General features: G+C 36.7%; 1 protein-coding gene across 1 annotated transcript in view; it reads left to right on the forward strand.

Moving 5' to 3' along the window:
- The window catches only part of LOC107666014 (chromodomain-helicase-DNA-binding protein 6-like), a 46,349-nt gene that overhangs the window by 18,317 nt on the left and 15,272 nt on the right, over nt 1-12,760 (forward strand). The window contains exons 8-21 of the mRNA XM_016457104.1: nt 140-257; nt 487-573; nt 681-815; nt 993-1,114; nt 3,083-3,326; nt 4,714-4,890; nt 6,306-6,449; nt 7,070-7,325; nt 7,356-7,435; nt 7,568-7,732; nt 7,968-8,147; nt 10,331-10,441; nt 10,703-10,905; nt 12,117-12,316. Coding sequence (XP_016312590.1) covers nt 140-257; nt 487-573; nt 681-815; nt 993-1,114; nt 3,083-3,326; nt 4,714-4,890; nt 6,306-6,449; nt 7,070-7,325; nt 7,356-7,435; nt 7,568-7,732; nt 7,968-8,147; nt 10,331-10,441; nt 10,703-10,905; nt 12,117-12,316 — 2,222 coding nt within the window. The remainder of the gene's footprint in view (nt 1-139; nt 258-486; nt 574-680; nt 816-992; nt 1,115-3,082; nt 3,327-4,713; nt 4,891-6,305; nt 6,450-7,069; nt 7,326-7,355; nt 7,436-7,567; nt 7,733-7,967; nt 8,148-10,330; nt 10,442-10,702; nt 10,906-12,116; nt 12,317-12,760) is intronic.

Raw genomic sequence — 12,760 nt, forward strand, 5'->3', positions numbered from 1 at the left:
GTTTAGTATAGATGGAGAAACAAAGACATATTGTAAACAAAATACTATTTTAAATCAAACACATGCATGCTAGTTCAAAGGTAAAGCACACAGTGTTGTTATCGCACATTGTCAGCTATGAGGCCTTTCTCATTGCCAGCTCCTATCTGCACTGTAAATGGGCGACCTTGGAGGAACTGGAGAAGGACCCACGCATTAGCCAAAAAATGAAGCGCTTCAGAAACAAGCAGGCGCAAATGAAGCACATTTTCACAGAGGTGCGTCTGCCAAAACATGCTGCAATTTGTTTGTGGTTCATTTAAAGTTGTAACCAGGACATGCACCAGCTATACTAGGATGTAAAAGCTAAGATGCATGTGGAAAATTCAAGAATTTTGGATTTATGTTTCAAGTACTTCACCTTTAAATCAATGCTTTTGTCATAGACTGTCTACATATGTATTATTTGATTAAATCTGGTTGAGATGATGATGTGTTTCTACTCAGCCGGATGAAGACCTGTTTAATCCAGATTATATTGAAGTTGATCGGGTTTTAGAGATCGCTATCACCACAGATACAGAAACTGGAGAGGTGAGGTGCTCTTCAAATGATCTTTAAAAAAAAAAAGAAACAAAGAAGCTGTTATATATACTTTCGGTGCCAGTCTTTTGATGTTTGGTTTGTTTGCATGTTAACAGGAAGTTACACACTACCTGGTGAAATGGTGCTCTTTGTCATATGAGGAGAGTACTTGGGAGCTTCAAGAAGATGTTGACCCTGTGAAAATCAGAGAGTTTGAAGACCTCAAGGAAATTCCAGAAATCAAGCATGTGGTAAGTCCTTGAATGCAAATGATTGCATGGTTCAGCTGCAGGTTTTATCGTACGGTCCAAAACATTTTTATTCTGCGTTGCTTTGTAGCATGTACAGGTGCATCTCAATAAATTAGAATGTCATGGAAAAGCTCATTGACTAGGAAAAGAAGTGGCACTTCTCTTATCTTAATACAGGAAAGGCCTCTGCCCGAACAGTGGCAAAAACTGGAGAAGTCAAGAGAATACAGGAATGGGAACCAGCTGCGAGAATACCAGTTAGAGGGAATGAACTGGCTTCTTTTCAACTGGTACAACAGGTGAAACAAACTTTTAATATCAGCACTGGTAGAGTCCCTAAACTTCATGATCTTATTTTAAGGTATGAAGTCACTACTTAAGATTAAACTAAGGCTAATAATAATTATTACAGTGACGAAATGTATTTTTTATTATTTAAATTGATTAGTAAAATAAGAAATACTTGGACTTTCTCTATTTGTTTTATTAATTCATCTTGCATTTAATTTGATGAAAGGACTGTCAATTTCAACATATTTATTTAGTGTGATCTTTCTTTTGTCTGACACAATGTAATGAATTGTCTTTTGTAGGACATTTGTCTGCACATATTATAATAATTATATAAATCTCAACATTTTAAACATTATAACAAGAATAATAATATTAATCAATATATAATTTGATTAATATATCAGCATGTAATTAATTTAATAATAATAATAATTACTTAAAGGGGTCCTATTATGCTCTTTAATTTGCTCATGTCTTGAACTTGTTTTGGGGGTGTACTAGAACATGCTCTCATGCTTGGTGGTTCGAAAAATGCATTATTTTGTACATAATTTACATTATTACAATACCTTTCTCACCATCCTGGCACAAACGGCTCAATTAGTTCCGGGTTTGATGAAGGCCCGCCTTCCGAAAAACGAAATGTGATGTGATTGGTGAACAGCTTAGACGATGTTTCAGTACTGCCGCCAAAGCAGCAAGTTCCGTCTGCTCCGGTTTAGTTAAGGATGGTGTCAATATTGCCATATCAATTTGAGCCGGATTCAGACCCAGAGAATATTGAACAAGAGGATCGATCAGAACCTTTGCACGCACGGATATTGCAAGACATATTAGAGTGGTAACGTTATTGTTTTTTTTGTTGTTTTTTTTTGGCTAAATGACGTTTTAGATAGGATGTCAACAACCGCTTAAAAATAACTGCATTTACTATGTACAGAAAAGTGCACATGTATTATTTTTATTGTTATTTAATTCTAACATTATAACATGAATTGCAGTGAAACTGTTATACAGTTGAATTTATTTATACCATAGTCCAGTGTTTCCCAGGCGGCATATATATGCAAACTCATTCTCTGCCAGCAGGAGGCGCTATTGGAGTGGTAGAGATCAAGGTTTCCCCGGTAACGGCTGTACACAAAGCAGCGCTCCGCTCAAAAAAACACTGCTTTATCAGACATTACATGCAAGATTAAATGAAAATGACATCCAATTTTCTCCAATGGGAAACACTAGTCTCATAATTGAAGTGTAAATTCTGCAGATTACATCATTGTCCAGTATTGTACTGTCAGCAATTTATTATAAAAACGTTTTCATAATTGTAACATACATATTTACATACATAATTATTCAGGTGCATGTGTAATAACTTGCGAAAAGTTGAGGCTACAGCAGCACTTCTTCTTCGTCGTCTTGTCTGATGCACTCAACCAAGCGTTCTAACCACAACCTCGCCCCTCCCCACCCTCCAACCATTCGAATTTCCATAGGATTATTGTAATGATATTCTAATGGGCCGCTTTGTGATATCACAAAACCCGGAAAACAAACACTGTAGTCCAAACGAGCCGTTAGTTGTAGTTCTTGAAAAGGGATTTTTTTTTAAACGAAATATCTCCCTTTGGAGTGGACTTTGAGATTTGTAAGTTTGAAGATCTTTTTTATGCCCAAACATACACACTACACACTGACTAAAATTCAAAAAGTGAAAAAGCATAATAGGACCCCTTTAATTATGACAATAAAATAATTTACAGCTCTAGCTGAAATCAAATGCAATTAATAATAACCTTATTTACATACATTTAACCAATCCCGTAATGTTACCTTATAAAAAGCTTAGTAACTGTATAAAAACAAATAATATGGGTAGTGATAATAATCACAATATCATACAATCAAAAAGATACCCAAAACTGCAATCTGACATGAATAATAAACACCTGAACCTGTTCCTCTTGGTGTAGGAAAAACTGTATTCTGGCTGATGAGATGGGACTTGGGAAGACCATCCAGTCCATCACGTTCCTCTATGAGATTTTCCTCATGGGTCTAAGGGGACCTTTCCTCATCATCGCCCCGCTCTCCACTATCACCAACTGGGAGAGAGAGTTCCGCACATGGACTGAAATTAACGTCATCGTCTATCACGGCAGCCAGATCAGTCGGCAGATGATCCTGCAGTATGAGATGTACCACCGAGATGAACAGGTGGGTTGAACAGAGTGATTCATTTTGAGCTGTCAGTAGTGAGTTGAACAGAAGCACAGTATAGTTACATTAAAGGTGCAATAGGTGATTGTCTTCAGAAACATTTTTTGTTATGCTGGTTGAAAGTCTCTTCACATACCGATAGCAATCATTAAGTTAAGTGGTCTGAATGTATTTATATATTCTGTGGAAGGCCTATAAGACCAAGAAATGTTCGTCCAATCAAAATGCTCGGTCCGAGCATTTTGATTGGCTTTCTTACCTGGCTGTCAACATATGTATTTGCATACCTCTGCGCACCCTGTTCGCGCAGACGGAATACGTCATCAGCGCATTCACGTACGCTGTGCAGACAGAGCAAGCGAGAATGGCAGGCAAACATCAACAACCTGACCTTCCTTCCTGGTATTGTAGTACTTTTACTAACTGTACTATAAACTTTTCTCACCGGTTAATGAAACATGTATTGTAGTAATGTTGTCTCTGGTCGTCTGGTCTGTGTGTGCGTTCATGCATTTAGGAGGCGTGGCTTTGGACGGTGATTTGCAGGGAGGGTGGGACATTCGCTTTCAGTGCTATCAGGCTAAAGTTAGCATTTTCCAAGATCTCCTACTGCACCTTTAACCAAAACAAAATTTACACTTTTTTTTTTTTTTTATATACCTTTATTGCTATCTGTTTGTGTCTGCTATTTATGTGTTGGCAGTTTTTATCAAAAAAGTAGTCACTAAACTTGTAAACTATGTAGACTTAGAATAGCATATAATTTATTTTTAAGAAATTAATACTTTTATTTAGCAAGGATGCATCAAATTGATAAAAAATGAAGACGTTTATAATGTTACAAAATATTTCAATTTCAAATAAATGTAAATGCTTTTAAACTTGTATTCATCATAGAATCCTGAAAAAAAATTTATCACAATGTATATTAGCATATTAGAATGATTCCTGAAGACTAAAAATGCAGATTTGCCATCACAGGAATAAATTACATTTTAAAATATATTTAAATAGAAAGCAGCTATTTTAAATTGTAACAATTACACAATTATCACAACAATACTGTTTTTATTGTATTTTTTTTTTTATTAAACAAATGCATACTTGGTGAGTATGAGACTTTTTTTTTTTTTTCAGAAACTTTGAAAAGTTTTACGAACCCCAGACTTGTTAACAGTAGTGTAACAAACACAAGAATTCAATGTGTGTTGCTTTTTATGCCCACATAATACATATCTAGGGCATTCATATAATTTTTTGCCCAAACCCCGGTTAATGTCTAACCTTACTTTACACACCTATTTTACCAGAAGGAGAAGGTATTGTAGGCACATTATATTTGTTAGTACAGTGTATACAATGGGTCTTTCTCTTGCTCCTTCAGGGAAACATTGTGTCTGGTCAGTTTAAGTTTCATGGCATCATCACTACATTTGAAATGATAATGGCCGACTGTCCAGAGCTGAAGAAGCTTAACTGGTGCTGTGTGGTGATCGACGAGGCCCATCGCCTAAAAAACCGCAACTGTAAACTACTGGAGGGACTCAAACTCATGAACCTGGTAATTTTTTTTTTTGCTCATTTATGGACCATGAAACATACACAGACGTTTTTGTCATTTGATGTATGTGTCATTTATAATATCAACTGCTCTACAAATGAGTTCAGGTCTAAATGCAGAAAAGGGGAAGTGAAGCCATCTGTGAGCTAAACTACAGTGCTATCTCTTATGCACACATCTTATTTATCTGCCGAGTTCTGCTTCACTGCATTTACATACGCACATCCTCTCTGGACACAGAATTAGTAATCTCATCTCTCACTTTACATATTACTGCAGCCATGGCCAGTGTGTGCATACTGAGCTACATTTGACGCAGTGCTGTTTTCAAGAAAATAATCTCTCACAGCTGATTAGGTGTATTTGATATACAGGGGTTTAAAAAGTATTTGGACACTCAAGCCACTTTGCAGTAGTGACTGACATCCAGAAAGTGTATAAATTGTGTTTTCACTATATTTAAATTTGTATAATATTGTATATATTATATATATATATATATATATATATATATTGTATATATTATACAATATATAATATACACATATTTTAATATTGTGTATCTAATGCATTTATTTTTATGCAAGACTTCAGAGTCTAAAAACTATTTTTGGTGGACAGTATAGAAAAGTGTCCTCATGTTGGAGCAAAGTCCAGCTCAATGTTTCCCAGTGTTGTATCTCCATCTTCATCCAGAGAGAGTTGGTATAGATATCTTAAAATATAAATACATTTTAGTGAATCGGTTTTTTACTATATTGTTGATCAAATAAATGCATCTTTGGTGACCATAATTCTTTTTTCAAAATCATTAGAAAAAATCTTCCCAACCCCAAACTTTTGTGTATATTCATCAAAATATGCATGGCTGAAACAGTAAACCACATATGAGAACTATGGAGGAGAAAGAGTGGAGTTGGTCATTTCCATGCATAAAGAATGAAGATGCGAAAAGGAAATGTCTTCTTATCTGAAATTTGTATAATGCATGTAGGTATACGTATGAACGTATTGATGGGAGAGTTCGAGGGAATCTCCGGCAGGCTGCCATTGATCGCTTCAGTAAAGTGGACTCTGACCGCTTCGTGTTCCTCCTCTGTACACGAGCAGGAGGTCTGGGCATCAACCTCACCGCCGCTGACACGTGTATCATATTCGACTTATAATATACACATATTTTAATATTGTGTATCTAATGCATTTATTTTTATGCAAGACTTCAGAGTCTAAAAACTATTTTTGGTGGACAGTATAGAAAAGTGTCCTCATGTTGGAGCAAAGTCCAGCTCAATGTTTCCCAGTGTTGTATCTCCATCTTCATCCAGAGAGAGTTGGTATAGATATCTTAAAATATAAATACATTTTAGTGAATCGGTAGGCTGAACTTAATGTTTCTGTGTGTCTTCTCTCGCAAGGAACATAAAGTCCTTCTCACAGGAACTCCTTTGCAGAACTCGGTTGAGGAACTCTTCAGCCTGCTTAACTTTCTCGAACCCTCACAGTTCCCTTCCGAGACCACTTTCCTGGAGGAGTTCGGAGACCTGAAGACGGAAGAACAGGTGAGAGCTCAAATGCCTTGATAGGAAGCTTGTTATGCACTGGATAAACATCTATACACCTTTACCTCCAATTACCCAAGCCACCTAGAGGATAGTAACATCCTTGCTAAAATCCTAAGTGGCCAAGGCCGATAAACTCAAAATAGCCAAATAAACTACTTGCAGTGTTGGAGTATTTTTGTAGGCCAAAAGTTCGCATCACCTTGTTCCCTTTGACACAAAGCCAGTAGGATTTTTACATTGGATTTTGGATTTTTGTTGATGTGTTTCCTTTTTCAGTGTGATGTTTAATGTCCCTGACAACCTCTGTAGTCCCATTTATCCATTTGTTAGTAGTACCACATCTTTTTCAAGATGCATTAAAACATAAAAAAGTTACTGATGTTAATCATGTTGTAGTATAAAACTTGAAAATATCTTGAGCTTTTGTTCATCACAGACTTTATTTTAGGCATTTAACCAAAATCCCTTTCAAAAAACCCTTTGACTTTGGGAAGATGGGAGTATAAAATGCTAATTTATTATCAGGTTTTAGGACTTTATATTAGGCAATATGGCCTGATTATTGTAGAATGATTATGTGCCCAGTTTTAACCTCAGAAACATCAACATACCCACAGGTAAAGAAACTGCAAACCATTCTGAAGCCCATGATGCTGAGGAGACTGAAGGATGACGTGGAGAAGAATTTGGCCCCTAAAGAGGAGACAATCATTGAGGTGGAGCTCACTAATATTCAGAAGAAATACTACCGCGCCATTCTGGAGAAAAACTTTGCCTTCCTTGCCAAGGGAGCAAACCAGCACAACATGCCCAACCTCATCAACACAATGATGGAGCTTCGCAAGTGCTGCAATCACCCATACCTCATTACAGGTGACATCTGATGTTTAGATCAACGAGCAGGAGGTCTGGGCATCAACCTCACCGCCGCTGACACGTGTATCATATTCGACTCTGACTGGAATCCGCAGAACGATTTGCAGGTGAACAAATAGCATCTTTGATGTACAGCATAATTGACACTCTCTCCCTTTAGAAATTTCCATACCAAGTATTAAAAAATAAAAAAAAACATAAATATTACATTTGTTATGAACATGCTTTGAATTCCACAGGCTCAAGCTCGCTGCCACCGGATCGGTCAGAGCAAAGCGGTAAAAGTATATCGCCTTATTACACGAAACTCATATGAGAGGGAGATGTTTGACAAGGCCAGTTTGAAACTGGGATTGGACAAGGCTGTTCTGCAGGACATCAACCGCAAGGGCAGTCTCAATGGGGTGAGGGATCCACAACTTTTAACTTTTTCTTCCAGTGATGAATTGAGAAAACGTATCTGCCAAAGGTGGAATAGCATATCGTTGTTGACCCAAAAATACAAACTCTGTTTACTCAACTACGTAAGATTATACAATTTCTTTGAAGGATAAATATATATATGTGTGCTAGTTTATGCTAGGACTTGTTACATTGACTAGGACAGTGTTGTCTAATTCCTGTGTCGTCCTCTTTCAGGTTCAGCAGCTGTCTAAGATGGAGGTGGAAGATCTTCTCAGGAAGGGAGCGTACGGTGCGCTTATGGATGAGGAAGATGAGGGCTCTAAATTTTGTGAGGAGGATATTGATCAGATCCTGCAGAGACGCACACAGACCATCACAATCCAGTCTGAGGGGAAGGGATCAACTTTTGCCAAGGTACACTTATCGATATACATTACCATTAATGTTTGGGGTCTATAAGATTTTTTTTATGTTTTTGAAAGTAGTCTCTGATGCTTACCAAGGCGGCATTTATTTGATCAACAGTACAGCTAAAACTGTAATATTGTGAAATATTTTTATAATTCAAAAGTACAGTTTTCTGTTTGAATATATTTTAAAATGTGATTTATTCCTGTGATGCAAAGCTGAATTTTCAGCATCATTACTCCAGTATTCAGAAGAAATACTACCGCGCCATTCTGGAGAAAAACTTTGCCTTCCTTGCCAAGGGAGCAAACCAGCACAACATGCCCAACCTCATCAACACAATGATGGAGCTTCGCAAGTGCTGCAATCACCCATACCTCATTACAGGTGACATCTGATGTTTAGATCAAGTGTGAATATGAAATATGTTGTTTGCAGTTCTCTACATCTCAGTAGCCACACCTCGAATTTGTAGCGCTGATGTAGTCTCTCGTCTCCCTTCTGTCAGGTGCTGAAGAAAAGATCCTTGAGAGCTTCAAGAAAACCTACAGTTCAGAGGCTGCAGATTTTCAGCTGCAGGCAATGATCCAGGCTGCTGGTAAACTAGTGCTTATTGACAAGTTGCTGCCCAAACTGCTGGCCGGAGGACATAAAGTGCTGGTGTTTTCCCAGATGGTCCGGTGCCTGGATATACTGGAGGACTACCTCATTCAGAGGAGGTGAGACAGCTGCTTATTATACAGTGCCATTAGTCATGCTTCTATAAAAAAAGTTGAGATGTTTTTGAGACTGTAAGTGAATGAGGAAATAGACTCCATGTCAACATGAAATCAAAACCTGGTTTTCTTCACTTGTTGCTTTTCTTCAGGGATCCCATAGTAGTGGTAATTTTATTTTTTAAATTCTTAAAAAAAACAAAAAAATTTTTTTAAGTAATAGAAATTTTTATGAAAAAAAAAAAAGGAACTAGCTATTCTCATGTCCAAAATATTAGCTGGAAATTCATTAGTCAAAATGTGTGGGAACCCTGTGTCTGATTATTACAACATTTAAAAAGAGGTTTGGGTTCAGTAAGATTTTTTTGAAGAAACACAAAGGATGCAATAAATTGTGCCAGCAAAGACATTATACTGTTACAAAAGATTTCTATTTCAAATAAAATGTTCTTTTTACCTGTCTATTTATCAAAAACTCCTGATAAAAAGTAACCATTGACACAAAAACATTGAAAAAAAAAGAAGAAATATTTCTTGAGCCACAAAATCAGCATATTAGAATGATTTATGAAGGATCATGTGACACTGACGACTGGAGTAATGATGCTGAAAATTCAGCTTTGGCAACAGGAATAAATTACATTTTAAAATATATTTAAATAGAAAACCATTATTTTAAATGGCAATAACATTTCAGAATATATATATGTATATATATATATTTAACCATTAATGTTTGGGGTCTATAAGATTTTTTTTATGTTTTTGAAAGTAGTCTCTGATGCTTACCAAGGCGGCATTTATTTGATCAACAGTACAGCTAAAACTGTAATATTGTGAAATATTTTTATAATTCAAAAGTACAGTTTTCTGTTTGAATATATTTTAAAATGTGATTTATTCCTGTGATGCAAAGCTGAATTTTCAGCATCATTACTCCAGTCTTTAGTGTCACATGATCCTTCAGAAATCATTCTAATATGCTGATTTGCTGCTTGAGAAACATTTCTTATTATCAATGTTGAAAACAGTTGTGCTGCTTTACATTTTTTTGTGTTTTTACAGTGATAGATTTTTTTCCAGGATTATTTAATGCATAAAAGGTTTGAAACAGAAAACTTAAAATCTTTAATTATCACCTGTGATAAGTGTAATGCATCCTTGCTGAATAAATGTATGAATTTCTTTTAAAAACAAATGACTGACACCAACCCTTTGTGGTAACTTGAGATTGGTCAAATGTTTTCTGAGACCTAGTATGGATCAAATCCGATTGCCAATGTTGTTTTCTTGGTATCTCTGTTCATGTTGTTATATTCACCACTGTAGGTCCTAAATATGGCGGATGAGTGGAAAAGTCATGTGATTGAACAAGATGAATAAGCATTGCTTGTATAAGTAAAACACAGGCCTTAACATGTGATCTGTATTTTGATAAAGTGCTCATAATCCTTTATTTTTTACCAATTCCAGGCTAGCTTTGTGTCTTCAGGGAACCGTACAGACATTTCTTTGGATGATCCAAACTTCTGGCAGAAGTGGGCCAAAATTGCTGAACTGGAAATTGACTCCAAGGCAGAAAAGGTAAAAATCGTAATGGTTTAAAAGCCAAAGCTTTGCATATATGAGCTCACCATGACTCAGATGGTGTAATGCAAGAGAATCAACTCATAGACTAGAGAGAGAATAGGGGTCATTTGAATATCAGCAGAGTCAAAACAGATGGGTTGCTTTAATGTGTGATTTTTAATGGGCACATTGTAGACGGTTTGCATATTGGTGACATTTAAGGAGTAAAATATTGAGACGGCAACACTTTCTGACTCATGTCTTTGTCTCTGCCAGGAGAGTCTGGTGATCGACACTCCTCGCGTACGGAAGCAGACGCGTCACTATAATTCGTTTGAGGACGATGAACTCATGGAGTTCTCTGAACTGGATAGTGACTCAGAGGAACGGCCCTGTCGCACAAGACGTCTCAACGATCGCAACAGACGCTACCTCCGAGCGGACTGCTTCAGAGTGGAGAAAAACCTTCTCATTTTCGGGTCAGTGCTTAATTTGCTTTCAGCTGCCCACTCATTCCTTCTGGGTCACCTTCTGTTGCCCTACAACAGGCTGTTAATGAAGTGACTGTTTCCAAACAAGGGTACAAAAACTAAATGAAATAATCTAAGACCATTTTCTGCCATTATATTTGCAAATCAAGCAGATGGTCTAAATATTGAAGCCATAAATTAGGCCATATGCAGGTTATACATCTCAGACCAATGAAATGTTTGCTGTGTGTACAGGTGGGGTCGCTGGAAGGATATTCTCAATCATGGGCGTTTTAAATGGCACCTGACGGAGAGAGACATGGAGGTGCTGTGCAGGGCTCTTCTGGTCTACTGTGTTCGCCATTATAAGGGAGACGATAAAATTAAGAGCTTCATCTGGGATCTGATCAGCAACAGGAATAAATTACATTTTAAAATATATTTAAATAGAAAACCATTATTTTAAATGGCAATAACATTTCAGAATATATATATGTATATATATATATTTATAAAAATCGTGATTTTTAAAAGCCAAAGCTTTGCATATATGAGCTCACCATGACTCAGATGGTGTAATGCAAGAGAATCAACTCATAGACTAGAGAGAGAATAGGGGTCATTTGAATATCAGCAGAGTCAAAACAGATGGGTTGCTTTAATGTGTGATTTTTAATGGGCACATTGTAGACGGTTTGCATATTGGTGACATTTAAGGAGTAAAATATTGAGACGGCAACACTTTCTGACTCATGTCTTTGTCTCTGCCAGGAGAGTCTGGTGATCGACACTCCTCGCGTACGGAAGCAGACGCGTCACTATAATTCGTTTGAGGACGATGAACTCATGGAGTTCTCTGAACTGGATAGTGACTCAGAGGAACGGCCCTGTCGCACAAGACGTCTCAACGATCGCAACAGACGCTACCTCCGAGCGGACTGCTTCAGAGTGGAGAAAAACCTTCTCATTTTCGGGTCAGTGCTTAATTTGCTTTCAGCTGCCCACTCATTCCTTCTGGGTCACCTTCTGTTGCCCTACAACAGGCTGTTAATGAAGTGACTGTTTCCAAACAAGGGTACAAAAACTAAATGAAATAATCTAAGACCATTTTCTGCCATTATATTTGCAAATCAAGCAGATGGTCTAAATATTGAAGCCATAAATTAGGCCATATGCAGGTTATACATCTCAGACCAATGAAATGTTTGCTGTGTGTACAGGTGGGGTCGCTGGAAGGATATTCTCAATCATGGGCGTTTTAAATGGCACCTGACGGAGAGAGACATGGAGGTGCTGTGCAGGGCTCTTCTGGTCTACTGTGTTCGCCATTATAAGGGAGACGATAAAATTAAGAGCTTCATCTGGGATCTGATCACACCCACTAAAGACGGACACAATCAAGCACTACAAAACCACTCAGGTTATTAATGATTTTGTTCACATCCTCAGTAATTTTTTATCAATTCATTCATTCATTCTTTTTGAGATGACTTTATTCAGGAACTTTTGTCATCTAAATAAAACAATAAATAAATCCGTTAATCATTAACATTAATGTTGCACCATGCTTGTGCAGGTCTCCAAAGAGTTTTAAAGGATTTTTGTTACATTTTCAAAATGTAAAAATGGAAACATTTAATTAAATGTAAGGAATTAATTGATTACTAAATAATCAGTGAATATTAAATTTAAATTTTATAGTTTAATTTGTTTGCCACCAATTCAAATAATAATTAAATTGATGATCAGTTTAATTTTGTTTCAGCTGATCAATGTTAGTGTAAGTGTTTAATGTTTAGTTTACCAGAAAATACATTTGTTTAGTTTTTTGCCATATTATTTTTATAACAACAATCAAACAACC

The sequence above is a fragment of the Sinocyclocheilus anshuiensis genome, unplaced genomic scaffold (genome assembly GCF_001515605.1).
Source record: "Sinocyclocheilus anshuiensis isolate Anshui unplaced genomic scaffold, SAMN03320099.WGS_v1.1 scaffold447, whole genome shotgun sequence".
Taxonomy (NCBI): domain Eukaryota; kingdom Metazoa; phylum Chordata; class Actinopteri; order Cypriniformes; family Cyprinidae; genus Sinocyclocheilus; species Sinocyclocheilus anshuiensis.